Here is a 26,586-nt window from a genome sequence, read left to right as displayed (position 1 = left end):
AACCTGAAGCAGTCCAGCGTGGCCTAGGAAATGAGGTTGGGGGTGAAACAACAGAACAGAAAAAGGGCGAATAAGAGCACAATCGAAGGTGGGGGGAAAAAAATTACAATAGAAGAAATGAACTAAAATGAACCATGCAAGTAAGAAGAAACAAATAAAGTAGCAAGATGAAAAGTATATATATATATATATATATATAAATATTAGATAGGCAGACAGACAGACAGATGGATAGATATAGAGAGGGACATTCACACGTATATAGGGAGGAAACAATAAAGATATAAAAAAGATAGGATCACAAAAATAGAAAACACAGGCCTTCGCACGCGTCGGAGATCGCTCTCCTCCCCTCCCCCTAGGACACGGCTTCCATGACTTCTCGAGAGCGTCGATTCTTTGCGTTGATCTCGCGCCTGCTCGTGGTAGCACGTCGGGAGGGCCGCGCGGACGAATCCGTGGGCATGGACAAGGATTTGCCCAGCGCCTCCGCGGACACGGGAATTTTGGCGCTGGCCCCATGACCCGGGTCAGACTCCGCGGGAAGGGGGGAGTCGCCCTTCGTCGATTGGGCCACCATGTCTTCGAGGTAGCCTTGCCGTGCCCGCAGGTGCGGCGCCGAGATGCGGGGGCTCTTGTAGGCGGCGTTCTCCCCGTTAATCATTTTTGCCAGCAAAAATGCTTTGAGCTCCTTGGGATCCCGGAACACGGGCGGATCCGGAAGCGGGGGTCCAAACTCGGGCACCTTGCGGTCCACCACCACCTCGACGCGGTATGCGTCGCCCGGCTCGGGACACACCACGATGAAGATGTGCAGGAACTGGGACTTGATGGCCGCGGGGTCGAAAGCCTGCTCCCCCTCTAGGAACACGAGGCAAACGATATCTAAGGGAGGAAGGCGAATTAGCAAGAGCAATGAATACCGGGAGGCACCCCCTCCCCCCCCCCCCTCCTCTACTCACCATTACCGATGTGCCGTTTGCGTGCGATCTGGTGGCGGTCGCCTTCGCGGAAGGGGAGAAGCGTGGAAACGTGGTAGGCAACCTCGAACTCGCGCCAGGTTCGATCGTAGTACGTCCACTCGCCGCTCTCCCCCCCTCTAGTGTCCAGCCCCCCCGTGAAGCCGTCGAATCCCTTCAGGGGGACCTTGCGGCCGAGCACCTCCAAGAACCGGTTGAACGCCGCGCTGCCCTCTCGGTTCGCAAACCACGCCTCCTCGCTCGTTTGGCCGGGCGCAATGTACAGGACCCCGAATTTGTAGCGCCGCGAGAACCGCATCTCGTCCAATTTGAGCAGCCGCGACTCGAAGGGGTCCACCGGGAGCATGTGCAGGTGCGCGGGGTCGATCTTGGGATGGGACATGCGCACCACCTCATCCCAGAGCGAAGCCTGGGCCTGCTGCGCATCCCGCCTGAGCGAGAGGAAGGAGCGGGGATGCGGGAGGGCCACCGCCCACTCGGGAATCACGAGCCGGATGTCGGGGAGCTCTCTCCGCCGCACAATCAGGCGGTACTGATAGTGGGTCCCCCGCGCGCTCTCGGGGGAAGTGGGGGCGAGCACGTTCGTCAATGGCTCCCGCACCGCGGAGATCACCACCTTCCCCAGCCCCTCGACCTCGCCGCAGTAGGTTCGGTGCTCTTTTCCGAGAAAATAGAAGCGGAACCACTCACACCCGGTGTCCATATGATCGACGGCAGCGCCCCCATAGTCCACGGGCTTTCCGGGGTCGGCAGGGCGCGGCACCTCGTACCCTCCCTGGCGGCGATTTCTCCCCTCTATCTGGTATTTCGTGGTGGGCACGACCAATCTTCTAGGCCCCTCTAGGAAATCGAGCACGCACTCCCGAGCCGTGCTCTCCACCCCCCTCACAGCATCCACCACGATTCTCTCGTTGTCCTTGTTTTGCATGACGGTCGGGGCCAATTGCCTCGCCCACTCGGTAAGGTACGTGCGCGCAAGCGACAGATCTTTGACGTTGCCCTCGCCGGCGGCAACGATATTCTGGATCTGGCCTGAGATATCGAGGATATCCTCGATACATGGCAGGGGTTGGGTGGACGGCCGCTGGAGAGTGTGGGCCAAGTCTTCACACTTCTTGCTCAATGACTTTTCCAGGGTGACCACCGTCACGTTGGCAAGCATGATCGAAGGGGAGGGCTGCAAAAAGGCAGTCTATTCAGGAGGGGGAGGATGGGTTAGCAAACACCTTGAAGCAATGGCGGCAAGAATCCGTTTCACAGTTCGATACCTTTCGCTTCTTCGAATCATCCACGAGGCAATTGAATGCAAAGGGATCGGTTAGCCCAAGCGTCTCCGCCAGTTGCGCGTCGCCTCTACCAGAGCCCGCTTTAGACTGGGCTGCCCTCTCGTCCACGGGAGTATGCATGGGAGACTGGGAGAGCAGCGAGAGTCTCTTATTGGATTGGGTCGGGGTTCGGTCCTTGTCATAGGCCTCTCTGGCGGCCTCGCTCCCCTGGCTGTCGCTCGCGTCCCTCTTGGCCTGAATAAGGGTCATATCGATGGAGAGTTTGACCGGCTTTCGTCGCGTCAAATTGGTGAGGCGTGTACGGAAGATAGGCTCGGGGAGGTTCTCCTTGCCGCTCTCAGTCGAGGTTTCGAGCGATTTTACACACTCTCTCGGTGACGGGCGCACCTCCATGCCAGGTTCGTTTCGAACGACATCGGAGCTCCTTAGCGAGCTGGCGGGTGAAGTCGAGAACTGCCCGCTGGAAGGAGAGGTGGAGGGGGGCGAGTTTCCAAGCTTTGGTGTCCAATTGAGGGTTTTTTCCGAGGATCGCCTTGGGGTCCCTCTTCGGACCGAGGCGCGGTGAGCTAGATTCTTCATCGACTGCGTTACCCCCACTATCGAAGACTTGATGTTGGAGAGCCGGGAAGTCAGTCTCAATGCAGAATTCGATACATTGGATTTTTGTGAATAAAGCGTGTCGCTGGAGTCACGACGGCGGAGGATATATTCGGATTTGGTTGGGCTCACGGGCATCATCGTTAGTTTGCTAGGGTGCTGATGTTCGCAAGAGGCGGAGGAGCCGGAAAAGTTATACGAGTAAAATCCCGCTTTGTCAATCGGGGAGGTAGCGTATTGTTTCCAGATGGGCAAGTTCTCCATCGAGGACACTGGCGTTGACAATAGCTGTGAACGGTTGGGCGAAGAGTCAGCAAGCGAGGGAGAGGATAGGGAGAGGTCACTCTGTAGCTGCAAAGTCGATGCTTGTTCTAATGAGGGGGACCTATGGAGTGGGGATGCCGGGTTGGCGGAGGGGGTGGGGGTTGCAGCAGGGTGAGGTGCATGTGTCTGAATGGGGGTGGAGGCAGAGTTGATATGGGAAAGATTGACATCGACATCGCATTGTGAAAGACGCAAAAGCCACTCATCAATACTACTATTTTGTGAGGAGCGCTTCGCGTCAGAATTACTCGAAGTTGAGGTGTTATTAAGGCAATGGGAATCGGCACGACTGTTGGGTGCATTAACTATTCCTACGATGCAGGTTACTTTTTCAGTTAAAAACGCCTTCGGGCAACAACTTAGCAACCATCACGAGCTAACCTGGATTTCGAATCATTTTTGGAGTTTCAGCTTTTCGAATCGGGACGTGCTTAAGGCAATAGGGATTACGATCATAGAGGATGAAGTCGTTAGAGGTGAGATGCGTTTTACAGAGATGACAAGTAAAGCACTGATAAAAGATACAATGGCCATGATTAGAATTCTACTATGGAATCCCAAGGAAGGATCATGCTTACGGCCGGATGATAGATTTGGTTATTAATGGAAATGGAATCTAGTACAAAACTTCATAGCCGACACAGGTGTGAATGGGCAGCCCGGCAGAGATGATCACAAGAGCTAAATCACTTACACGTAGTGGTTGCATTGTGCGCACTTTAGGGGAGACATAATCGCATGGCCTCCGGGGAAAGCTCGATGCAGAGGACTTGGAAGCGAAAAGAATAGGGAATGGGGGCAAATGGCCCGTATATGCGCGTCTTTGGAGCTTCCCGATTTTCTTGCTTCCTCGCTAATATAGGGTATGATGGAAGAGGCCGGCCAGTAAAACCGGGGAATGGATGGTAATAACGGTGGAAAAAAATGGGTCAATCCCAAACGGCCGTTTTTTGCAGAGTTTCTAAGCCATTAGAGTTAATTTTCAGTTTCAGTCGGCCTCGGGGTGGACTCCTGCACAAGAATACCTCTCGCTCTCAACCCTTGGGGCTGCTGCGGCACCAAGGCTGGAACAGGCGTGTGGTCTGTTGGTTGAGCGGGGGAAGGGTACGCGATGGGGCCGATGCGCTTTCCTCCGGCCTCTTTGCAGCGCTCTACAGCTCCGGGCTCTACATGGTCGCGCCCACCGAGCTCTGTGCGCGGGAGTGCAACTCGACTAGGCTGCGTTTGGGTTTCCAAAAGGTTTTAGGCAAAAAGGCTCGATTGCACGAGAAGACCATCCCTCCAAAGTTAGAACGTCAGAAAGAGAATTTGAACACAAAACTCAAGCCACAACTGGGAGAGGAGTGAAAAACCGGACTTTGTATTGTTAATAATTCCTCTCTTTCCTCAATAGAACACAGAATCCGGTCGCGTACCGTCTGCGCAGCTGAAGAGGGGCATTCCAATTCGATTGGAAAGAACTAGATTGATAGACACCGGGAGAGATCAAAAGATTTCTTCTCCACAAAGATAATGCAAGGGGGAGGACCGCATAATCCTTTGCCCAATCCCCCACCGCTTAGCCAGCATCCCTCTCCATCCACGTTCTATCGAACCCACCGAAAGAGGTCTAGAGAAGGTACCAGCGACCACACTCGGCCTCGCTTCCTCCTTGGAAATCCTCCAAGTCCTCCGCCCGATTCCTCCTCCGTCCCTCTGGAGCAGGGCTCTTCAGCGTCCTCCTCCACGAAATCACTGCGCATGGATCATCGGCGAGCATCAACGGACGCCATCTTCCCTGGCTATGAGGGGGACGGTTCTTCTCGAGTCCCGCTAGATTCCTTTCATCGTAATGAAAAGTCATCATCTCCCTCGCTCAAACCATCAGGATCCCTGCGATCTCATCTCTCTCCCAATGATGCACGAGGCGGACGGCAGCTTTTCTACGGGCACCAAAAAACTGCATCCTCAGAAGGCACGGAAAGTTTACAGCGCGATCTCGCACGCATTGCGGAGCAATCGCGTGTTGGTTATATCGGCCAGGATGTACCCATCAAACCGCCCTCCCCTTCGCCTCTACACCTGCCATTGTCGCATGGTACGCCTACGAAAGAGAAGCGAGGTCTCTTCTCGCGATTTACCAAACGGAAAGGGAAGGATAATTTATCTCCAGATGGTGAGGCTTCTAAGATACTGAGTACTTTGCTTGACAGCTCATGTTTACTTCCCTGTTCACCAGGAACTCTTCGAATGCCTTCACCCTTTGTACCTGGCTTTTCGATGAATGAGACTGGCTACTCAATCAGTAATAGTCCGGGGGCCATCGACAAATATGGGAGTTCAAACAAAAGCAGTATATCTTCTGCCACTCTACATGAAGGTGCCTCTGAAGTGTCGCTAGAACGATCGAATTCTAGAAAAGAAGATGGTAGTATAGACTCGGGCCTAGCTCCTTGGAGTCAGTCCACCCGTAGGAGAGCTAGCCTTAACAAGGTAAAAATAAAAAAAAACTCAACCACAAACATTGCTTACTTTAGCAGACATTTTCACTCACATTTGCTTCGTGTTTATTATCTTAATAGCCTGAGAATATAATAGATATAAGCCGTAAGTTGGGGTGTCTTTTCAGATTATGATTGACGCCATCGCTTATCCCTCCCTTTTAGTGCCTCTTAATTTAGAAGATATGGAGGGCATCATCGACAAAAATGCCGTTCCCAGTGCCATATCTCTTTACCTCGGAAAAAAATCGGGTTCTGGCCGGAGTAACATTAACGAATCCGACCCAAAAAATAATGATCTCCTTGAAATAGCACCATGGATGTCGCAAATGCAGTCCTCGGCTTCTTCTGCCGAGCCTTGGAGCCCTCCAGAAAGCTGGGGTGTCCAGCTACCTACCCCACCCAATATCCTGCTTGGTGTGCAAGAGGAGGAGGAGGAAGACGATGTCAACCTTGCGGAAGGGCGGGATTGGAACTATGACATTAACAACAAAAACGTAGGTCCCCCTCCATTTCATTTCCACTCCAAGATAAAGGGGAGGATGTTCTCATTCTATTTCCTCTGTAGTATTGCATACGGATATTTCGGTCGGATGGCACGTTCGCAACCGTTTCGTGCTCACTTAATACCACCACAGCTGAGCTGTGTCAGATGCTAGCCAGAAAATTTTTTGTCAACGATATCAGCAAATACTCTCTCTATGTTAGACGGCATTCGCTGGGTAAGTTCACATCGGATTGGGAATGCTATTTGCCAACATTGAACCCTCCCTTTTCCGCAGAGCGAGCACTGCAGGCGCATGAGAGACCCCTCCTTTTCCAAAAACGATTGCTTGAACGCATGGGCTACACGGACCAGGATAATATCGAGGACCTCGGCAGGGAGGACAATTCATATTTATTGCGCTTTACGTTTGGACAGGCTACGATCCTCCAAGTGCCACTGGTAACCCCCCACTTAGGACCTGGGATTCTCGCCCAGAAAAACTCGATCTAATTAGATTTATTTTAGGAGGATGAGATCCACTTGAAGAGCTTCCAGTACATTGACCTCCAATCGCGCAATCTGCCCACCATACCAATTTTCCTCTACAAACACGCCAAGGAGATCTTCACCCTGAATATGTCGAAGAATTACGGCCTAGAGATACCCATGGATTTTGCGCAAATGTGCACTTCCCTGCGGGAGCTGTTGCTGTCGCACAATGACATGCGGCATATCCCGTCGAGCTTGCAGCACATTGAGACCCTCACCCACCTTGACCTCTCCAATAATCGGCTTCGGGATGTGGAACTGGGGCGCCTCGATGCGTTGCGTGAGCTGACCAACCTGTGGCTTTACAACAACCGACTCGAAACGATTCCTTCGGGATTCGAGCGCCTTGAACAGCTGTGCTACTTGAATTTGTCGAACAACTACTTCTCCACCTTTCCTCTCGTCATCACTAAAATAGTGACGCTCGAACAGCTCGACATCAGCTTCAACAAGTTGACGCAGATCCCGGAGGAAATTGGGCGACTCGCTAGTCTGCGCCGTTTGCTCCTCGTTGGAAACCAAATCAGCGGGAGTCTTCCCAAGGCATTGCTGAATCTCGTCGAGCTACGCGAGCTCGACCTAAGGCAAAACCTGATTACCGATATAGGCATTGTCTCGCGGCTGCCCAAGCTCGAGGTCCTCTTGTGCGACTACAACAACATTAGCGTCCTGCAGACGGGTTTCTTGTCGCTGCGCGAGCTGTCGTTGAAGAAGAACCACTTGACGCAGTTCGACCTCGTGCCGACGGCGCCCGTCGAGCTGGGCTCCTGGAACCTCACCTATTTGAATTTGGCCTCTAGCAAACTCACTTCCTTGCCGGAAAGCCTGTTCGAGCATGTGGCCACGATCGAGCGGCTTGTGTTGGACAACAACCATTTCGTCACTCTCCCAAGCTCCATCTCCAAACTGACCAGGCTCACGTATCTGAGCTGCCAGAACAATGTGTTGGCGCGCTTGCCCTCGGAACTTAGCTCGCTCTCCCATTTGAAAGTGCTCGAGGTGCATCAGAATAACTTGAAGGCGCTGCCCAAAGAACTGTGGTTGTGCGGGTCACTGGAGACCCTGAACGCAAGTTCCAACTTGCTCGACAGCTTCCCAGCTCCCCCGACCACCACCACCACCACCAACGACAACGTCTTGTCAGCATCCACCGTTACCACCCCGCGGCACTCGCTGACGCTCCCCGACACTCAAAACGATGGATCCGAACAAGAGGTCACCGATGATATATTTAATCCTCCCTCCATCTTCTCCTCGCCCCGCAATCACCCGCCTCCCCTAGCCTTCTCGCTTCACAACCTCTTCCTTGGCGATAACCTTTTTACAGACGATGTGTTTGTGCCGCTCTCCGTCTTCACGGAGTTGCGCGTATTAAACCTGTCCTTAAACAAGCTCTTTGAGATCCCGCCTGAAAGTCTGTGCCACCAACATCTCCAGGAGCTGTACCTCTCGGGCAATCACCTCACCTCGTTGCCAGTCGATGATATAGAGAAGCTGAGCTATTTGCGAGTGCTATGTCTCAACGGCAACAAGCTGCAAACGCTACCAGCCGAACTTGGCAAACTGCGCAAGCTGGTGATGCTTGACGTTGGAAACAACATGCTCAAATACAACATTACAAATTGGCCGTACGACTGGAACTGGTGAGTTATAGTTGTGTTCATTTGGCTGCTAAGCCTATCAACGCTAACCCACTCGCCTTTTCTCGTAACCTCTACAGGAATTGGAACCTTGGGCTAAAATATTTGAATCTCTCGGGCAACAAGCGTTTGGAAATCAAGCACCATTACCAACCGGACGGCAACTCTCGCGACAAACATCTCGCCGAGTTCGGGGCCTTGACCCGGATGCGGGTCCTTGGTTTAATGGATGTCACCCTGATGGTCTCGGTGCCAGATGAAACTGAGGACCGGCGTATCCGCACTTCTGCTTCGGAGGTGAACAACATCTCGTATGGAATGGCTGACACGCTTGGTCGGCTTGAGCATCTAACGACTTGGGATGTTGTGGTGCCACGCTTCCGTGGGCGCGACGATGAGTGCCTGTTTGCACTCTTCGACGGACACATGCCCAGTGACGACGGTTGCCGTCTCACGAAAAACTTGAGTGATCGGTTTACGTACCGGCTGATTACGGAGTTGCGTAAAGTGGACGACCAATCCAGCGCGGTGAACGGCTTGCGACGGACATTCCTCAACCTCAATCGCGAGCTGGGCCCTGTTGGCGCGACGGAGAATTCGGGTGCGTCGGCATTGGTGGTCTATATCAGTGGATCACAGCTCTACGTTGCCAATGTCGGGGATGCGCTCGCCGTTGTGTCCAGGGATGGTGTTGCCCACCTGATCTCGCAAAAACACATCCCGTGGAATCCAAATGAGGTGGCCAGAATCCGCAACTCTGGCGGCTATGTATCGCCACAAGGGCTGCTAAACGGAGAGCTGGAGGTGTCTCGCAGCTATGGACACTACGATCTTCTCCCAGCCGTGAATGCCAATCCCTACATCGAGTCCATCGAGCTCTCCGGCCAGGACGAATTCGTCATTATGGCGAGTCGTGCCCTGTGGGACCGTATCACCTACCAGACCGCAGTCGATGTGGCTCGAAGTCAACGTGAGGATTTGATGCTTGCCGCGCAAAAACTGCGGGACTTTGCGATCACTTATGGGGCGGACGAAAACGTGATGGTGATGGTGATCGGGATAGGGGACATGTTCCATCGCAGAGATCGTCGACTCAAAGTAGGGCGCGGAGGAGGTGCCACCGGGCGCATCAATGGGCGCCCCGGCAACTACGAGGTTCCTGGGGATTCGGTAAGCTTTTTTTTTTCTATTTCTATCTCTCTATTCAATTCCCCTTATTGATGTCAATTCAATACAGATGCTTGCTCGATTGGGACGTGAGGTGGAGCCTCCCGTGGGCCAGGTTGCGCTCGTCTTCACAGACATCAAGAATTCTACTCTCCTCTGGGAAACCATGTATGTCGCAATGCGCTCCGCAATTAAGACGCACAACTCCATCATGCGCCGCCTGATGCGCACAATCGGTGGATATGAGGTGAAGACTGAAGGGGACGCTTTCATTGTCTCCTTCCCGTCGGTCACCTCTGCCCTCTTGTGGTGCTTCAACGTGCAGTTGCAATTGCTCGAGGCAGATTGGCCGCAGGAGATCCTCGAATCGGAGGACTGCCGCGAGATCATCGCGCCTGGTACGATGGACCAGGTAATTTATCGTGGGCTAAGCGTGCGTATGGGAGTGCATTGGGGCACGCCTGTGTGCGAAGTCGACCCAATTACCCAACGAATGGACTACTTTGGGCCGATGGTCAACCGCGCATCGCGTATTTGCAGCGTGGCGGATGGTGGCCAGATTTGCATCTCGCGCGATGTGTTGGCCGAGGTGCGGGCGCTCGAGGGGCTTCTGGACGAGGCCACACGAGATGGGCAGCTGCTCGCGGAGGAATTGGCACGGGATGTGCTGGCACTGAAAGGGCTAGGATTTGGGGTGATGAGACTTGGAGAGCGTAAGCTCAAGGGCCTGGAAACCCCGGAGGAGATCTCGCTGGTTTATCCAAAGGCATTAGCAATGCGCGTGGAACTCTTGGACTCTGCACATTTGCCCGCCGCTGCGGCCGACCAAGGGCCAATCGATAAACATAGAGTCTCTTTACCCCCTTCGCGAATATCCTTTGAGCGAACACAGCAAATCAGCAAGGCGCCGCCGGAAGAGATATCCCCGCAAGCGACGGTGGAGGAGCAGGAGGAGGTGGATATCTCCTCGCCGATGTTTGACCCGAACCTGATCCGCTCGCTCGGCTACCTCTGCCTACGCCTGGAGCGCGTGGCCTCTGGCAACCCGACCCCACCCAATTCTCGCCAGGACTACATGCACGGCCTACTCACCTTCCATGTTCGCGACGATGCGGAGGATGAGCAGCTGCTCCGCATCTTCGAAAACTTGGTGACGCGGATCGAGAATGCCGCATCCACCCTCTACCTTGCGAAGGTCGGGCGCTTTGCGAGAGTGTTGGAGACGCTTGGGGAACTGCTGGAGTCCGATCCGGACTCGATCCTAAAGGTGCTCCGGGTGCTTACCGGCTCCAAAGAAGCCGAGGCGAAAAAGGCGCTTGAGCTGGACCCCGGCGATGATTTCCAACTCCCTGAGGCATTCAGTCCCTGACCCGTTCAGCTCTTGGCCAGCCAAGAGCCATGAAGGCTTATTTATTTGTGGCGCGATCCTGCTTCTAAACTAATTTTCTTTATATATATTTTGTTTTACATTCTCACCGTTTCCCTCCCCCTCCCCCCACTTTTTTTTTATGTATTGGCAATGTACAGTGTATTTTTTTTTTTTTCAATTTCCATTTCTGAAGTTATTCAGTCTATTTTGCCTTCGATTTCTTAAATAATCTTTTTTTTTTATTTATTTTTCTTTAACACTTTTTTATGACATTGTCTGTTTCAGTTTTTTTTTTTTTCGTTTTGTTTTCGCTGGTAATTCAATTTAATTCTTTACGAAGATCAAATAAAATAAATTTATATAGAGGAGGTGGCAACACGCTGCGACAGAACTTTAATATTGGAACAGGATAGATATGGAGGCAGGAAATAATGTTAAAAAATTTACGCAAATAATGTCAAAGTACAAAGAGATATAACGGTATATATGAACGGGAAATGAGGGCGATGGAATCGTTCGACAAAAGAGGGAGGAGGTGAGGGGGGGAAAACCGTCGGGGCAACCCACCACCACTAGCCCAACGGTTTTGCAATGGTGGTGTCGTATGCTCGGATGATCTTGGTCTGATCTGTCTCGCTCTGTGCAAACGCAAATCCTCTATTACGCTTGAGGCGCTGAATTCGGCGCACCTTGGACACCGCCTGGCGGAACCGGTCCGCGCGCGGCCTATAATCGGGTATATTGTATTTCTGAATCTCTTGCACACAGTGGTAGGAAAGGGGCCGGTACATTCGCTTTACATATTTCCAAACGTAGTCGCGCAGAATGCACAGGAGCGGGACCACTATGATATAGAGGTAGAAGTAGGGAGAGGTAAAGATAAATCCGGGGACGCCGTCGTACTCGTTTGAGAGGCGCACAATGGGCCCGAACCACGTGAAAAACGGGAGAAAGATAAACCAAACGATCAGGGAGCCGGGGATGCTAAATGCAGCGTATTTGTTCCACGTGCTTAGGAAAGAAACATGGCAACATCAATAGAGAAAATGCCGGAGAAAAAATTATTAGTCATTCGGACAATACTCCTAGCGCATTAGTGTGCTACTTACTCGGTGATAAGCCCCCCCTTCAGCAACAATGTCATCAGGATTGATGTGAAGATGATCGTTCCCGCGATATAATGGCCACCTATATAGCCCCCCGGGAGAACTAGGTCGTCATTGAAAGCGAGGTATCCACAGAAGAAAAGGATAAGGGAGTGGAACACGGCATTGGCCAACCACCCAAAGAAGCGCTTTTGATTGAAGAACTCGTTCGAGTGTCCGAGCGTGTACATTTGGGGATATTTGTCGAGCATCCGTGCATTGACGTACTGATCAAACACCCCGATCACCACCGGGGGGAGGATGGTGAACAGCACGTTAAAGCAGGACAGGGTCCAGGACTCGTAGAGGGTCTGCCCGGAGAACCCATTGAAGATTGCGTACCAGAATTGGGTGAGATAGAGGGCCACGTTCTTGTAAAAGTAGAAGAAGATCATCTTGCTCATGCGGTGATAGCTCCATGCTCCGTGCACCAAGAGCAACTTTTTCAAATAGCGAAACTGGGCAATGGCAAAATCAGCACTTCGCGCGGCCTGCAGCCCCTCAACCCCGCTGATGCCGACGCCAACGTGGGCAGCCTGGATCATGGACACATCGTTTGCGCCATCGCCAATCGCAAGGAGGATCGATTTTACGTACTTTTTCACGAGTTTGACGACAAGCGCTTTTTGCAGGGGAGACACTCGACAGCAGATGACCGCGCGACAAAGCACCGCCAAGTTCAAAAAAGTTTTTTCAACATCCCTCTCAAGTGCATAGGTAAGCGCCTTGCCATCTATTACGAGTGCGAGCGGTTCGATCTCTTCTCCACGCTTTAGGATAGTGCTTATCTCTTCATATTTTTTCTCGAGAAACGAGAGCACGTTCGAATGAGTTTCTTCGTTACACACAATCAACGACATTTCATCGGTCAGGAGTTTGCAGCTGTATCCGATATTGATTGCAGTTTCTTGGCGGTCGCCAGTTAGCACCCAGATCTTGACCCCGGCCTCGTGTAATGTGTGTATTGTATCTGGAACGCCATCCTGAAGTTTGTCTTCGATCGCTGTGGCTCCAAGGAGGAACATGTCGCGCTCGATCAGCTCTGCAGCCTTGTCGAGTTCTTCCTGTCGATTGGTCAGCGTTGTCGATGCCTTTTCGAAAATGGTCGCCCACTTTGAATATTCATCCTCTGGTATCTCGCGCATTGCAATACAGAGCGTTCGAAGACCTTCCGTAGCAAACTCCTAATGATTTATAATGAGAGAAAAAAAAAACGTTTAGCAATAGACTAGTTAGAAATGTGCAAGAGCTCGATTTACTTCAAGATGAGTCAGTGTTGTCTCGACAAAAGGGTTATCGGGACACAGTCGTTCTAGGATAACAGTATCTGCTCCCTTGCAATAAAGTTTGATCTTGCTGTCGGGGCCACGCACAATTACGGACAAGCGTTTGCGTGTGCTATTGAACTCGCAGATGTTGAGTATCTGGTACTCTTGCGCGGCACCATTAACCTCAACTGTTACGGAATTGGGTCTTCTCGTCTATTAGTAAATGTGTCAATAATGAACTGAAATAAAAAAGTGAATAGCAGAGAACTAGCGGGAATCAAAATACGAACCGTAAAAGTATAGCCAAGTAAGGATGCGCCCTTTACAAGAGCACCATCATCAGGAGAGGAGGCTTGGTATGTGATATTATTCTCTCCCTCTCCTCTCTCAGGTATAACGGTATGACAAGTCGAAATAATGGCCAAGAACTCGTGTATTATGTTTGCAGTGGGGTGCGACTTTAAATTTTCTCTCAGAGTTTGAAAGCTATGGCATTCTCCTGCTCGATTCTCGTTCACCTTCTCTGCATAACACATGCCTGCAATAGAACACTCTCGAAACTCCATGATGTTGCACGTGAGTGTGCCTGTTTTGTCTGAGAAAACGTATCCTATTTGGCCCAATTCTTCAACAAGAGAGCTGGAACGGGTCACAGCACTAGTATGGGTCTGGTCATAGTACATATCGAGATCAGCGTCGATGAGGGAGGATTGCCAGTACTTGACGATTTCCATCGTGACCATCAAGCTAAAAACGAATTATAAATGGTCATCAGCATGTAATTAGAAAGAATAGCATAAAAAAATACGGTACCTAATTGGAATAAAACTATTGAAAAGAATGATGAAAGTCAAAATATTGAAACCAAAGGTGGCCCACAGATTTTCTTTCTGCCCACCAAGGTACGACAATTTTTCATTATTTCTAAGCTATAGTGGGTCAAAGAAAAAAGACGTGAGTTGTTCGAAATCTTATCAGCGTATAATACAAGGCTCATATTTACATAAATTATAACATTTCCAGCAGAGGCCAGGACACTCATTAAGACCAGTAAAATAAACAGCCAAATTATATTTCGATTCGTAATTCTCGTGATGTTCGACTGCTTTACAGGTTTTTTCCTATTGCAACCCACGGTTAAGGCGAGGTTAGAGGATGATGAAAACCAATATAAAGAAAACATACTGCGAATTCAACATGAGTTTGGTTTCGTGTCCTGTGAACACCACGATTCCATATATCCAAGAAGTATTCCGCAGCTGTGCGCCACGAAGTAATATTTGCGTAGGGTCGAGAGGAAAGTCCTTAGTCTGGCCTGTTTCGGGTTGGTAAATGGACAATGTTCCCTCGTAGTTATAGAGACGATTATTTGGGAGCTCCGACTTAATGACCCCTATTGTAGAAAATGAAATCAATAAGTATTCAACTTGTAAATAACAAAAAAAAAAACAAACCCCGAAGCTGGCTAATTTGGACCGGTGATGTCAGATCCGCTGTTTGCATAAGTGCCTGTTTAATTTTCAAATTCACCTCACTGTTTAAATAAATTCAGTAACTTGGAATAAATTTCTTCTTTAATACAAAGCTACTGACCCATCGAGCGATGATGTCTCGATATAACATAGTCCTTGAGGCTCACTGCTGCTTAGAAGGATCAAATCTGCTGGGAAAAACTCCCCACTTTCCAACCGTACGATATCACCAACTCTAAGATCCTTCCACTGCTTCTCGACAAATTGGTCTTTACTGCTTAGGATCTTAACTTTACGAGCATTCACCTCTGCGTCAGACCTATGAACAGCCTAATCTTACCGCCAAATTAACAAGCTATTAATAACCTAAAGTAAACCAACTTAATACCATATCCTCTATTAATTCCTTCACTCCTGTCGCTAACAAAACAATGACAAGCGGCACTATAGTCGCCCAAGGAGATGTTGGTGAAATATCCGGGATTTGCTATATTCATTAGATATACAAATATTTGCGTGGTTAATAATAATATTGAATATCAACTTGAATAATTCAGTTTACCTGGATGCAGGAGATGAATAAAAAGAACAAGTTTGCAGTTTTTGAAAACTCCATTCCCAGAAATTTTGGAAGAAACGAGTACCAACTGTATTTTGCCATGAACACTTTGTTATGTAAAAATTTCTGCTGTGCGTTTAATTCGGGATTATTTATATGAATAGTACGAATGGATTGTTCGGGTTGTTTGCGAAAACGAAGGGAGAGGGCCGATAGTTGGGTATTACTGCGCTTCACTGTAGTTGAACGCGTGTCATCATACCAGCTACCTTCATTTTTCGCTCCACTCGCAGAGCCTTCCTTCAAATTGGTTGGGATTAGGCTTGTGTAGTCATCATCCCCTAGCTGTGAAATATTGGTCTGTGAGGAGTTGTCATGAGATTGATGCGACAACATAGCAAAGTCATCATCATAACCCGGAGGTCGCCAGGCATGTGCCGGCTCGTGTATAGACTTCATTATAAGATATAAATTTTAATGAGCGTAGCAGGAAAAAAAAAAGCGTCAGAGTTGGTATTGCAACAGATGGAAACTATCAAGTATCAAATATAGAAAGGATATTAAAGAAGGCCTCTTGTGGCAGATGAATCCAGCATGAAAGTGGAGATGCTACACTCTCCGAATCGCTAGTCTATTTTTCTATGGAAAAATCGCTCTTTCTTGGAAGCAAAGCCTCGGACCAGAAATTGTGCTTGGATATTACCCACATATGACAATTGCTCCGTGGAAAAATTTACAGGGCAAGCCTCGAGTCGGTACTACTGTAATATAGAACAAACACTCATTTTCTGGTGGCTTTTTGCTGAGTACTCAGTGAACTGAGGAAATTGACTGTATTCTTCAATTATATATGGCCATATATTGAATAGCTTTGGATTATCTTCTGAAAAAAAACTTTCCAACCAAAACAAAAGCCAAGGGATAGATTGGCATTTGACGTAATGCGTGTCAGAGTAACATCAGGTATATGATGTATTTAAATTCTATTCCGTTCAATTCACTCACCTCTATGTAACAACGTTATGTTCCTAACTTGCGAAATGATATCCTTTTTGGCCACCGCATATAATGAATTCCGGTCGTCATAATCGCTTATTAAGAAATAAAATAGTGATGCACTTCCGGTACTACTCTCTGATATAACTTTCCAATATACTACTGTACTTAACCCCTGTAGGGCAAAATGGAATCAGACATTAAAATGTGGATATAGGACATACTAATGGGGGTGGTAACAATTTTATCAGCAAATAAGCGTATGAAAGCAAAAGCAAATAGTAATGAGAAAGAACATAGAAATGGTAGATAAAAGAATGTATAAAGGTCATATGAAAAAAGAAGAGGAAAGGAATTACAAAATAAGGGATCTAAATGATCTAAGATAAAAAATACACAGAAAGTATAATTCAAAATATAAAGAATATATAGGAACTAGTTCACGGTATATAGGTAACTCAAGTTAGTTTACGCTTTGGGTTTTCCCCCCAACTCCACCGTCTGGATAGGCTCCAAAGTCGGCATGACCATGGACGGGGTTTTTTGGCTAACTCTTCTCCGTTGCAATATCCGCTGTCTCACTATAAATGCAATAGCCGTACAGAAACCCAGCGATAAAACGACGCAAAATACTGTCGTGATGATGACAGAATAACTCATTCTCCCAAATGAATCTTCGCCGTGCGAGAATACATCCGCTGGGCTTGGGGTGGGCATTGTGATCACGTCCTTTGTCGTGGTAGGGAGATGTGTACTCGCGTTCCACGCTCGAGCAGACATATTGTATACGTACACATCTTGGCTAAGGGGACCGTTGAAACCTCCAATTTGGCCCCCGTAAACGAGGAAGAGCTCAGGCTGAGATTGGAGCGCGACCATGCTGTGGCCCGTTCGAGGAGAAGGCTTATCCACGTCGCTTGCTGTGAAAATCTCAATTTGTCGAGAATTCAATGCCCAAACGCGGACATGGGCTGTACTAGGGTTAGAGATCCCGCCATCCACTGTACCTGGCAGAAGGAAAAATTGGGGTATATTGGATCCATAAAACGGAACCGCTTCAATGTTAGCCAAAGGTGTGTCAAGACGGACAGGCTCTTGTTGCCAAATAAGACTGGTAAGATCAAGCGAGTATATGTTACTTGAGTAGTTCTGCGGGACCCAATAGGGCTAACAATGAGAAAATAGGCAAAGAATAAAAAAGTCAATCAGAATACGGTTCAATGATACATCGTGCCCTAGTTTCGCAGTACAAATACGTTAACCTACCGTGCTGTTGCTGCCACCAAATAAAAATAGCTTATTCGACCTCCAAGATGCAATGCCTACATTATTAATTGGAGGGGGAGTATGCTTTTGTTGTGGAAGTACACGCCATTGCCAAGTGCTTGTGTTGAGAATAAACATATCATTTGTCACGTTTGTCCATGGAATTTTGTCCTCAGCTTGACTTAGCAAGCGGCGAACAAGATTTGGAGAAGAAAAGGAGGACCAGGTGCTGGATGTAGAGGCTGTAGATGACACCGAGGAGAAACTAGAAGTTGAGCGACTTGAGGTTCCCACTACAAGATTTTGGGCTTGTGTGTTGGAGCTGGGAGAGAGGGGAGGTCCACTAGCGTTGACAACATATCCACCCCACACATACACGGAGTCGCCTACGGTTATGGCCTTAGATCCATATCGCGCTCCAAGCGACTCTGTGACATTGAACCCAATGCCTTCCGTTTGTAATGGATGCGGAAGCCAATTTTCGGATGTTAAATTGTATACATAGGGGCGAGCTAATCCACCCACCAGTAGAAGATTTTGCGCGGTGACTACGCATGGTTGCGGATCTGCAGTGATGTTGGCTGGAAGTGGGAGATCGCGCCAGCGAGGCGCGGTTACATCGAAATCTCTAGGATACGAGAGGCGACTGAAATTGGAATGACCAGGTTGACCAATACCACCAAACACGTAGATGGTATCGTTAAAAGCAATGGAACAATGACCCATCCGCGGCCCAGGGCCTTTTAGGTTGCCGACATCAGGACTCTCGGGTACAGTATTTGAAATCGGCGCTCCTATTGTAGGATATAATGGTTGAAAAGTGGCATCTTCAGGGATAGAGGTCGATGAGGGATTGTCCATGGCTATTGCATATGTGATAAAACATGCTAGTAGTAATAGTGGATGTAAATTCCACATCTTATATCCCTTTTTTTATTTGCTAGCTCTCGGTATCATTCTTTCGTATCTTCTTTTAAGCTTTCCAACGTCGACGTCACAAAATTCATCATATCATTTCCAAAATAAGATCCATATATAAAAGACCGAGGAAGCTAAGGCTTTGATTTCGTATCTTATGAATAGTCAAAAAATATATGTGAGCTGAAGAGCAAACTAAAACATTGTTCAGTGAATCCTATCCTAATTACTTTTCCCTTTTGTGAGGTGCTATGGTGTATCAAAAGATCTTATAACATATACTAAAAATACTGAAAACTATCATGCATTCCCAAAGTGCACTCTCCACAACTCATAGAAAGTGCTTATAATCATTTAGAAAAGATGTACCTATGAAAGATTAATTTCCGTTTGCGTAAATGCTGCCAGCATAAATTATCTATGGATTCTCGATGTATATCTTTGCCAGGTCGATAATGGATGCAAAAACGTAAATTATATTCCGCCGTTTTAAGAAAACATGTTTACACAAGCAAAAATATCAAAGAGAAAAAGAATTACAGCTCATTCGAATAACCAATTATCTTTGTCAGCTCTACAAAAAGTTGGGATATAAGATAGGTTAGAACTTAGAGCTCAAAGAATAGAATGGATGAATAGGCCACTTACGCTCAAATTTGATGTTTTCTCGAATAATGACGGTCTTCACTTCATTATCCTTGTTCAGTTGCAGTGAAACTACGCCATCTGATTCTGTCCACCCGCGAGCTAAGCAAAACTGAGCAAAGTCCTGGGCCGAAAGATTCAGGTATGACCGGAGAAGTTGGGAGGAGATTGTCTGGTATGTCATCTGCACCGTTCTTACGATCACTTCACGCACAGCCTTGTCAAATCCTACCACCTCGGAAATGAGCTCTTTGTAAATATCATCGCCCTCATATGTTTCCCAAAACTTTTCATATCGTGCCGATTCAAGCAATTGTTGTAGTTCGGTGAGTTTGCTAATGGCCTCTTCGGATACCTATTTGAATAAGTTGATAAATGTCAAATGCATAATAATGATCGCACTTTGATTGTTCAATATTCACCACTGTCTCATTAAGTAAGAAGAGACACAAGTTAAAATCGGGCTCGGGGATGACGGTAAGAGCTTTCACCAAAATATTGATGACGACTTGATCATTGGTTAGATGAGGGTTAAACTGATACCTACAAAAATATACATATAAATATTCTGATCCTCTAAACACTGAAAATAGTTATGCCCACAATTTCAAGATCGCCAAATTGGCCATCAGGTCATATTCCTCATTCTGGCACTGAGTGGTTAGATATTCTTCAAGAATTGAGACATTGTCGGGGTTATAACGATCAACTCCATCGATCAATTGTTGGATAACCTCAGGTCGGGTAGATGGTGAGAGGTGCGATGTCTCGACTGCAGGCATTGTGATGAGTTGTTTTATATATGTTTCTTAAACTGATTATTCAACAGCAACAACAGCTACTCTCTTCTCGTTCACTTCTCTTTACTCGTGTCCCTCTCTCTGGTGGATGGGTGGGTGGATGGATGGATGATTAGGAGGATGAACCTAGTGAATCTCCAATTCGTTGAAGTGTGGCTTATGCATAGATATTTTATTTCTCTAATCTATCATTACCTTCCTTTCTTTTAATATATATATCAAAGCACAATGCATACCACGCGTATTTTTTGCATGCAAGAGTCGCATCACTCCTAGCTGTGATAAAAATAACATTATCTCGGCACCCATTACATATGTAAGAGCAAATAACTATCATAAAACATTTCAATAAGACATTTTTCGGTTCTGAAAGTTTGACAAGGGCGATCAAAACCGCTCGGACTTTTGATCGAAATTTCTATAAATTCAACTCTCGCCCTATAAAAATTAACATTTCAGCCATTTCACAGTTATTTTTTTATTCCTGGGTCCATAAATTTTTTTCTCTTCCGGTTGAATCTATATCAATCTTTGCTACGTTACATATTCTTGAAATATGACGGAGGAGAAGGATAATGGGCCAAATGAACAAGAGATTAATGAGGAAAAGACCCAGCCTCAATCAGAAGAGATTGACACGAATCCCAATGAACGGGATGCCAATGGAGAAAAAATCCAGTCCTCATCGGAGGACGCCCCCAAAATTACGTTTAACCAGCCCTTGCGTCCGGAGCGCCAATCAGTTCTGCGGCGTCCCTCTGTTGTGCCGCAGTCTACGCCAGAGGAGCATGCGATAATGAGGGCGAAAATGCGGGGATGGAAGAGCCCAAAAGAGAAAAAAGAGGAAAAACAGATAAACATTGTAAGCTCATTTTACGTGCCAGTCGTTTGCTAATAGCCATTGCTTAACTGATTGTCTTTCATTTATTCTCATAATAGACTGAACACCTACTTACTCCAGAACAGTGTGCGGAAAAATATCACACAAAAATTAATATTGAAAAGCCCGCAAACTCTAGGGGGCTGGATGGTGAAACAGCGGCCATTCAACTAAAAGAAGTTGGCCCAAATATTCTCTCCCCGCCAAAGAAGAAGCACCCTATTGTCAAATTTTTCGAATGCCTGACCACCTTGTTCAATTTACTACTGATTATAGCTGGAATTATCGAGTACATCCTCCTGGCAATAGATCCTGTCAATAACTTCCCAAACGTAAAACTCTTTCAACTCTCATTACTTTTCTCTTCAACTCTTTATTCACTATCTCTACTCAATCTCCCATTTGTAGACATATATGGGTGCTATTCTGATAGGAGTTGCTTTTATTAATGCAATTATCGAGTTCTATCAGTTACAAAAATCGGCCGCAATTCTCGAATCTTTCCTGAATATGATCCCTCAAAAGTGCCGGTGCATTCGCGAAGGCAAATTAAATGAGTTGCCTGCTGCTGATCTAGTTCCAGGAGATGTCGTGTTTGTGCGCATGGGAGATAAAGTACCAGCAGATATATTGATCTTTTCCTGTAACGAAATGAAGGTCGACAACTCTTCGCTAACTGGAGAGTCGGAGCCTCAAAGCCGATCGCCACAAAACTCGCATAAGAATCCGCTTGAAGCCGCAAATCTGGCATTCAATGGGACTCTTGTCGTTAATGGTGAGGGTTATGGAATTGTGGTGCGCACCGGTGACAACACAGTGCTTGGTCAGATTGCTGGCTTGACCGCGGGAGAAGAAAAACGACGATCACCTTTAGGCGAAGAAATTGACAACTTTGTCAAGTTCATCTCCCTTCTCGCTGTCGTAACTGCTTTAATCTTTTTTGGGATTGGGTATCGTGTGAACAATGGGAATATCTCTCTCACACTCAGCTTTGCTATTGGGATTCTGGTCGCTTGGGTACCACAAGGTCTACCAGCCACTGTTACGATCATGCTAACCATTGCGGCTAAACGGATGGCATCACGAAATGTGCTAGTGAAGGACTTATTGGGAGTAGAAACGCTTGGAGCAATCACTCTATTAGCTACCGATAAGACAGGCACATTAACTCGCAACCGTATGACCGTTGCCACCGTATGGACGGGTCTAAAGTTTTTCTACGCGCTGGGGAACAACTTGGGAGAGGGAGAAACCGTTTCGCTTGATGCCCCTGGAATTTCGGAAATTTTGCACATTTCCGCCCTTTGTACTCGTGCAAAATTCGACCGCGTTGATATCCCAATTAACCAACGCCAGATCCTTGGCGATGCGACAGAAGCGGGCCTGCTACGGTTCGCTGCGGAAAAACTCTCTAACTTCAACCAGCTCCCTGAGCTTTATCCGAAAATTTTCGAGATTCCATTTAATTCAGACAATAAGTGGCACCTTAGTATACATCGCAAATCCCATTCTAACGGAGATTTGACTCTATATATCAAAGGCGCACCAGAGAGGGTACTGCGGCTCTGTAGCACCATTATTGAAGGACAGTCCATCTCTCCTCTTACGGAGGATCATAAGACACAGTTTCAAAAAATGTATGAGCAAATGGCGGGCAAAGGGCATCGAGTGCTCGCCTTTGCACAACTCGAACTACCTCGCGATAAATACCCCGCTGACTTCACATTTGACAAGGAAAAGCAAAACTATCCAACCTCTGATCTTACATTTGTTGGTCTGGCGTCACTTGAGGATCCTCCCAAACACGGGGTACGTGAAGCAATTGGCAAATGTAGATCCGCAGGAATCAAGGTCATGATGGTGACGGGCGACCACCCATTAACGGCGGAGGCAATTGGGCGCAAGATCAACTTGGTACTTGGAGACACGCGTGAAATGTCAGCAAAGCGCTCAGGTCGTATGCTTGAGGATGTTGGTGAAAATGAATATGACGTGGTGGTTGTTCATGGCGAACATATTGATGCTCTTACAGATGAACAGGTAAGAGATTTATGTGATGAAGTGCTTTAGCAAATATATCTTTTCGGCGCTATATTTTAACACCATATTTTCAACAGTGGGATCAGATATTTGCGAAAGATGAGATCATTTTTGCACGCACTTCACCCCGGCATAAGCTCGAAATTGTTAAGCGTGCACAGGCAATGGGCCATATTGTTGGAGTAACCGGCGATGGGGTTAATGATTCACCTGCGCTAAAGAAAGCTGATTTGGGTATATCAATGAATCACTCCGGCAGTGATGTATCAAAGGAGGCAGCATCCATGATCTTGCTCGATGACAACTTTGCCTCCACAGTGCATGGTATCGAGGAGGGACGACTTATTTTCACTAACCTAAAGAAATCGATTCGTTACACCATCTCCCATTCGACTCCGGAAGTGATTCCGCAGCTACTTTTCGTGATTGTGCCAATCCCACTCCCCCTTTCTGCCATTTTAATATTGGTTATAGATCTTGGATTTGAACTGTTTATGGCGCTTTCCTTCGCATGGGATAAACCTGAATCTGAGTCCGGTCTTATGAAACTGCCTCCCCGTAAACCAGTTACACCAGGATCTATCGAGCGCATCCGGCGTCTGACTCTGCGTCGCACCCCAACACGCTACGACGAGACAACGGGTGAACTGATTCGTGCAAGCCGGGTAAAAGTTGTCTGGCACAGTTTTCGGCGAGTGTTTTCTGCTCAATACTGGCAAGAGCTCTTCGAAAATACAGGAGAAGAGACTCTCGTGGACTTGGGTGTACTCTCGTGGGCTTATATTGAAATTGGTTTGATAGAAACTATAGCGAGTATGCTCGCATATTTCGTGGTGCTAAACTACAATGGAATTACGCCTTACGATGCACGCGCCATGGCCGTCCAAGGAGGCTTATTTGAGTACAACAGTCCTTCTTATACCACTGCGACCGGAGCCGTGCTTTCAGGCAGCGATCAAAAGAACGCAATAGGGCAAGCACAAGCGAGTGTCTATTTAACGATTATGATTGTCCAAGCATTCAATCTCTTTGCATGCAAGGCCCGGTTCAACCTACCCTTCGGGAGATTCATTTTTTCGAATCCATACAACTTCCTGGGCATTATTTGTGGAACCATCCTGGCTATGCTTATTGTATATGTGCCTCCCATTAACATCCCATTCGGAACCTCTTATCGGCTATTGCCACTTTTCTGGCTCATTGGGATAGCATTTGGAGTTGTTTTACTTATTTATGTCACGCTCCGCATCCTCATCCTGCGGAAAGTGCGCCCCATTCGATTAAATCCCGAGATCGAGGGGCTGCAAATGTGGCCCACTTTTTTGACTACCAAAGGCACAGAAACAAGTCGACTTGGCGCTTAGCCAAACATATCTATCATTTCGATGTAGTATGTATATATATTTACACTGACATGTCCATCAATATATATTTTATCAGAATGACTTCAAACTGATAGCTGAATATTGAACAAATCAAATTGGATTTTAGAAAGCAACACCTTAGGCAACGAATATACTTCATTGCTTGTACAAACTCTCCACGGTGAAGTTGGTTTCCAAACTTAGACCGCATAACAAACCGTTTTATCTCTTCTCAAGATTATTCCCACCTGAGTATGTTGGGGCGACCGCAATTTCTCTCCTCCACTCTCACTAATAAATTATCTCTCAAAAATACGTCAAAAAATCAAAAACCTTCCTGCGCTCCATAATTAGTACATCACTAAGATTTATTGGATATTTTGAAAGGAGTGCGACATAGAAGCTTAAATTAGAGTTACGGTTGCGTCTTTAACTTATAAAGAAAACTTCGCCAGTACAACTACAGAAAAGTCATTTTAAGTGCCAAGTCTCGACAAAGGAAACAAAAGAACGCCGAATGATACTCCTCGGAGTAAAAAAATTGGTAGCTACATACTGAAGCTTCCCCCCCCCCCCCACAATATGAGCTCAACGCAAAATGACATTTTTAAGAGGCTGTGAAATATCTGGAAAAGGTGCTTTCATAGCTTCAATGCAATCTTGTAAATGAATTGTGGTACTTCCTGTAGCAGAATTAAAAAACCACTTTTTTTTCTCCCTTGGGATGTATTTTTTACATCCACTCGATATTTTTTCTGGAGGGAATGGAAGGGTAAACTTATACGTCAAAATCACCCAGGTACTGCCCCTGGCCTCCCATTTTTATGACTGGATTTCTCCTAAAAATATTTTTGCTACCTATTTTTGGAGACGCTCGATATTACTTGCTTGTTGCTATGCTATTGATAGCGGCTGAGGCTTTTTTTTTTTTGATCAAAAGTGAGTCTTTATTGTTTAATAAGACTCTAAAATACAATCGTTACATTATTACAAGTAATAAAATGAGATAAAAACTAGAAATTAACGCGATATTGCAATTCGGGGTAAATTGATCATGTCAAATTTTCTCCTCAAATGGGTAGATGAGAAATAAAACTCAACGAACTGTGGGTATTAGGGAACGACTTGATAGGTGATATGGAGAGAGAGATATGAAGAAAGAGAAGGGCTAGTAGTCGGGGCTACTGCGTCAGTCCAGTTCTAGAGCCACTCTATTAGCTCCTTTCACCGCGCCCATTTTACACCACCTGCTTCGGAACTGTTCAATTTGTCGCTTTATTCGGGCTCTTGTTAGTTCGGCTCCTATAGCCTCCTCAATATCCAGCTTGGCCCGATTGATGATGGTTTCGGATGAGGCTCGAGTGTTTTCAAAATGAAAGGCAATGCGATCCCGATGGATTTGCCATAACACCGAATCGAAGACGATTTGAGCCGCGTGTCTTACTATCCTTGGGGCTTCTGGTAGGTCGCCAAGTACGAGATTCCTGGGGTTCAGCACCTGAGTGTTTAGGGGGCCTGAGATGGTGTTGATACACCTCTCCGCCCAATGCCACACTGACGTGAGTTCGGGACATTCGAAGAAGGTGTGACGGATGGTATCCCTCGGAGCGTTACAGCGGGTACATTTCGGGTCATAACCGGGTGATAGCGGTTGTGGCCTTTTTTTTTAACAAAGGACCTTTATTGAAAAGTATCCTATCCTGTTAAAAAGGTAGGGTAGCTTCTACGTCAAAATCATCCAGGTAATGCTCCTGGCCTACCTTGCAGAATTTGGAGGATAGAAGGAAAAAGCAAGAAAGATGATGAGGCCGTTTTATTGGACAAATGAGCTACTTCCAGAGAATTTGCATAGAAAATTAAAGAAATTTAAAGAAAAATAAAGAAAAAATCTGAGAATAAATCAAGAGTATAAAAAGCTGTCGTTTCCCAAGTGCAACTCCTTGGCCGTTTTTTGAGCTGGCATACTTCCGTTTGAGAAATGGAGCCCTCGTCCACGCAAGCAACAAATCAGCACGCGAATACTGAAGGATCTCTCTTGGCACTACTCTCTCTAGTGCCTATCCGCGAGAGACATCAGTGGACGCCAGCGGACGATATAGCGGACGCTTCCTCCGGTATTGTGAATGGGGTATCCCAGTCGGGATTGGCGTTCAGAGCTGAAGATAACGCCATCATTAGTGTGCGAGCGAACAGCCTCCCCGGCATGACCGCGGGGCAGGCTGCATTCGTAGTTCCCAGGAATGCAGCGAGCTGCCGAGGGGTAGTTACTCTGGTCTTGTAGAGCCTGAGCGCTACCCTGGATATATCCCTGACTTTCTTCCGCGGAAGGTTGAGAGTCATTTCCCGGGTGTGGA

General features: G+C 47.3%; 9 protein-coding genes across 9 annotated transcripts; 4 read left to right on the top strand and 5 right to left on the bottom strand.

Moving 5' to 3' along the window:
• Positions 1–358: 358 nt before the first annotated feature.
• VTP21DRAFT_5946 (uncharacterized protein) lies at positions 359–3,919 on the bottom strand (the record flags this gene model as incomplete). Its single annotated transcript, XM_069396522.1, has 6 exons — positions 359–885; positions 963–2,172; positions 2,249–3,498; positions 3,569–3,698; positions 3,766–3,814; positions 3,882–3,919. The coding sequence occupies 6 exons, from the start codon at positions 3,917–3,919 to the stop codon at positions 359–361; spliced, it is 3,204 nt and encodes a 1,067-aa protein (XP_069247601.1).
• A 192-nt stretch (positions 3,920–4,111) lies between these two features.
• VTP21DRAFT_5945 (uncharacterized protein) lies at positions 4,112–4,534 on the top strand (the record flags this gene model as incomplete). Its single annotated transcript, XM_069396521.1, has 1 exon — positions 4,112–4,534. One exon carries the CDS (start codon positions 4,112–4,114, stop codon positions 4,532–4,534), a length of 423 nt encoding a protein of 140 aa, XP_069247600.1.
• Positions 4,535–4,699: 165 nt separating this feature from the next.
• On the top strand, positions 4,700–10,879 carry VTP21DRAFT_5944 (uncharacterized protein; the record flags this gene model as incomplete). The annotated part of the gene is made up of 9 exons (XM_069396520.1): positions 4,700–5,342; positions 5,406–5,659; positions 5,749–5,773; positions 5,833–6,164; positions 6,236–6,389; positions 6,450–6,613; positions 6,680–8,346; positions 8,424–9,513; positions 9,581–10,879. 9 exons carry the CDS (start codon positions 4,700–4,702, stop codon positions 10,877–10,879), a joined length of 5,628 nt encoding a protein of 1,875 aa, XP_069247599.1.
• A 572-nt stretch (positions 10,880–11,451) lies between these two features.
• VTP21DRAFT_5943 (uncharacterized protein) lies at positions 11,452–15,782 on the bottom strand (the record flags this gene model as incomplete). The annotated part of the gene is made up of 11 exons (XM_069396519.1): positions 11,452–11,890; positions 11,989–13,208; positions 13,284–13,505; positions 13,583–14,039; positions 14,106–14,221; positions 14,296–14,413; positions 14,478–14,685; positions 14,747–14,826; positions 14,886–15,094; positions 15,153–15,251; positions 15,327–15,782. The coding sequence occupies 11 exons, from the start codon at positions 15,780–15,782 to the stop codon at positions 11,452–11,454; spliced, it is 3,624 nt and encodes a 1,207-aa protein (XP_069247598.1).
• Positions 15,783–16,787: 1,005 nt separating this feature from the next.
• Positions 16,788–18,503, bottom strand: VTP21DRAFT_5942 (uncharacterized protein; the record flags this gene model as incomplete). Its single annotated transcript, XM_069396518.1, has 2 exons — positions 16,788–17,486; positions 17,586–18,503. The coding sequence occupies 2 exons, from the start codon at positions 18,501–18,503 to the stop codon at positions 16,788–16,790; spliced, it is 1,617 nt and encodes a 538-aa protein (XP_069247597.1).
• Positions 18,504–19,039: 536 nt separating this feature from the next.
• VTP21DRAFT_5941 (uncharacterized protein) lies at positions 19,040–19,930 on the bottom strand (the record flags this gene model as incomplete). Its single annotated transcript, XM_069396517.1, has 4 exons — positions 19,040–19,077; positions 19,152–19,503; positions 19,571–19,691; positions 19,752–19,930. 4 exons carry the CDS (start codon positions 19,928–19,930, stop codon positions 19,040–19,042), a joined length of 690 nt encoding a protein of 229 aa, XP_069247596.1.
• A 574-nt stretch (positions 19,931–20,504) lies between these two features.
• VTP21DRAFT_5940 (uncharacterized protein) lies at positions 20,505–24,232 on the top strand (the record flags this gene model as incomplete). The annotated part of the gene is made up of 4 exons (XM_069396516.1): positions 20,505–20,810; positions 20,888–21,160; positions 21,237–22,868; positions 22,946–24,232. The coding sequence occupies 4 exons, from the start codon at positions 20,505–20,507 to the stop codon at positions 24,230–24,232; spliced, it is 3,498 nt and encodes a 1,165-aa protein (XP_069247595.1).
• Positions 24,233–25,421: 1,189 nt separating this feature from the next.
• VTP21DRAFT_5939 (uncharacterized protein) lies at positions 25,422–25,806 on the bottom strand (the record flags this gene model as incomplete). Its single annotated transcript, XM_069396514.1, has 2 exons — positions 25,422–25,730; positions 25,792–25,806. The coding sequence occupies 2 exons, from the start codon at positions 25,804–25,806 to the stop codon at positions 25,422–25,424; spliced, it is 324 nt and encodes a 107-aa protein (XP_069247594.1).
• A 404-nt stretch (positions 25,807–26,210) lies between these two features.
• VTP21DRAFT_5938 (uncharacterized protein) lies at positions 26,211–26,513 on the top strand (the record flags this gene model as incomplete). Its single annotated transcript, XM_069396513.1, has 1 exon — positions 26,211–26,513. The coding sequence occupies one exon, from the start codon at positions 26,211–26,213 to the stop codon at positions 26,511–26,513; it is 303 nt and encodes a 100-aa protein (XP_069247593.1).
• Between the last annotated feature and the right edge of the window lie 73 nt (positions 26,514–26,586).

This window comes from Calcarisporiella thermophila, assembly GCF_041956535.1.
Source record: "Calcarisporiella thermophila strain CBS 279.70 unplaced genomic scaffold VTP21scaffold_24, whole genome shotgun sequence".
Classification (NCBI taxonomy): Eukaryota; Fungi; Calcarisporiellomycota; class Calcarisporiellomycetes; order Calcarisporiellales; family Calcarisporiellaceae; genus Calcarisporiella; species Calcarisporiella thermophila.
This window is presented reverse-complemented; position numbering and strand designations above follow the sequence as displayed.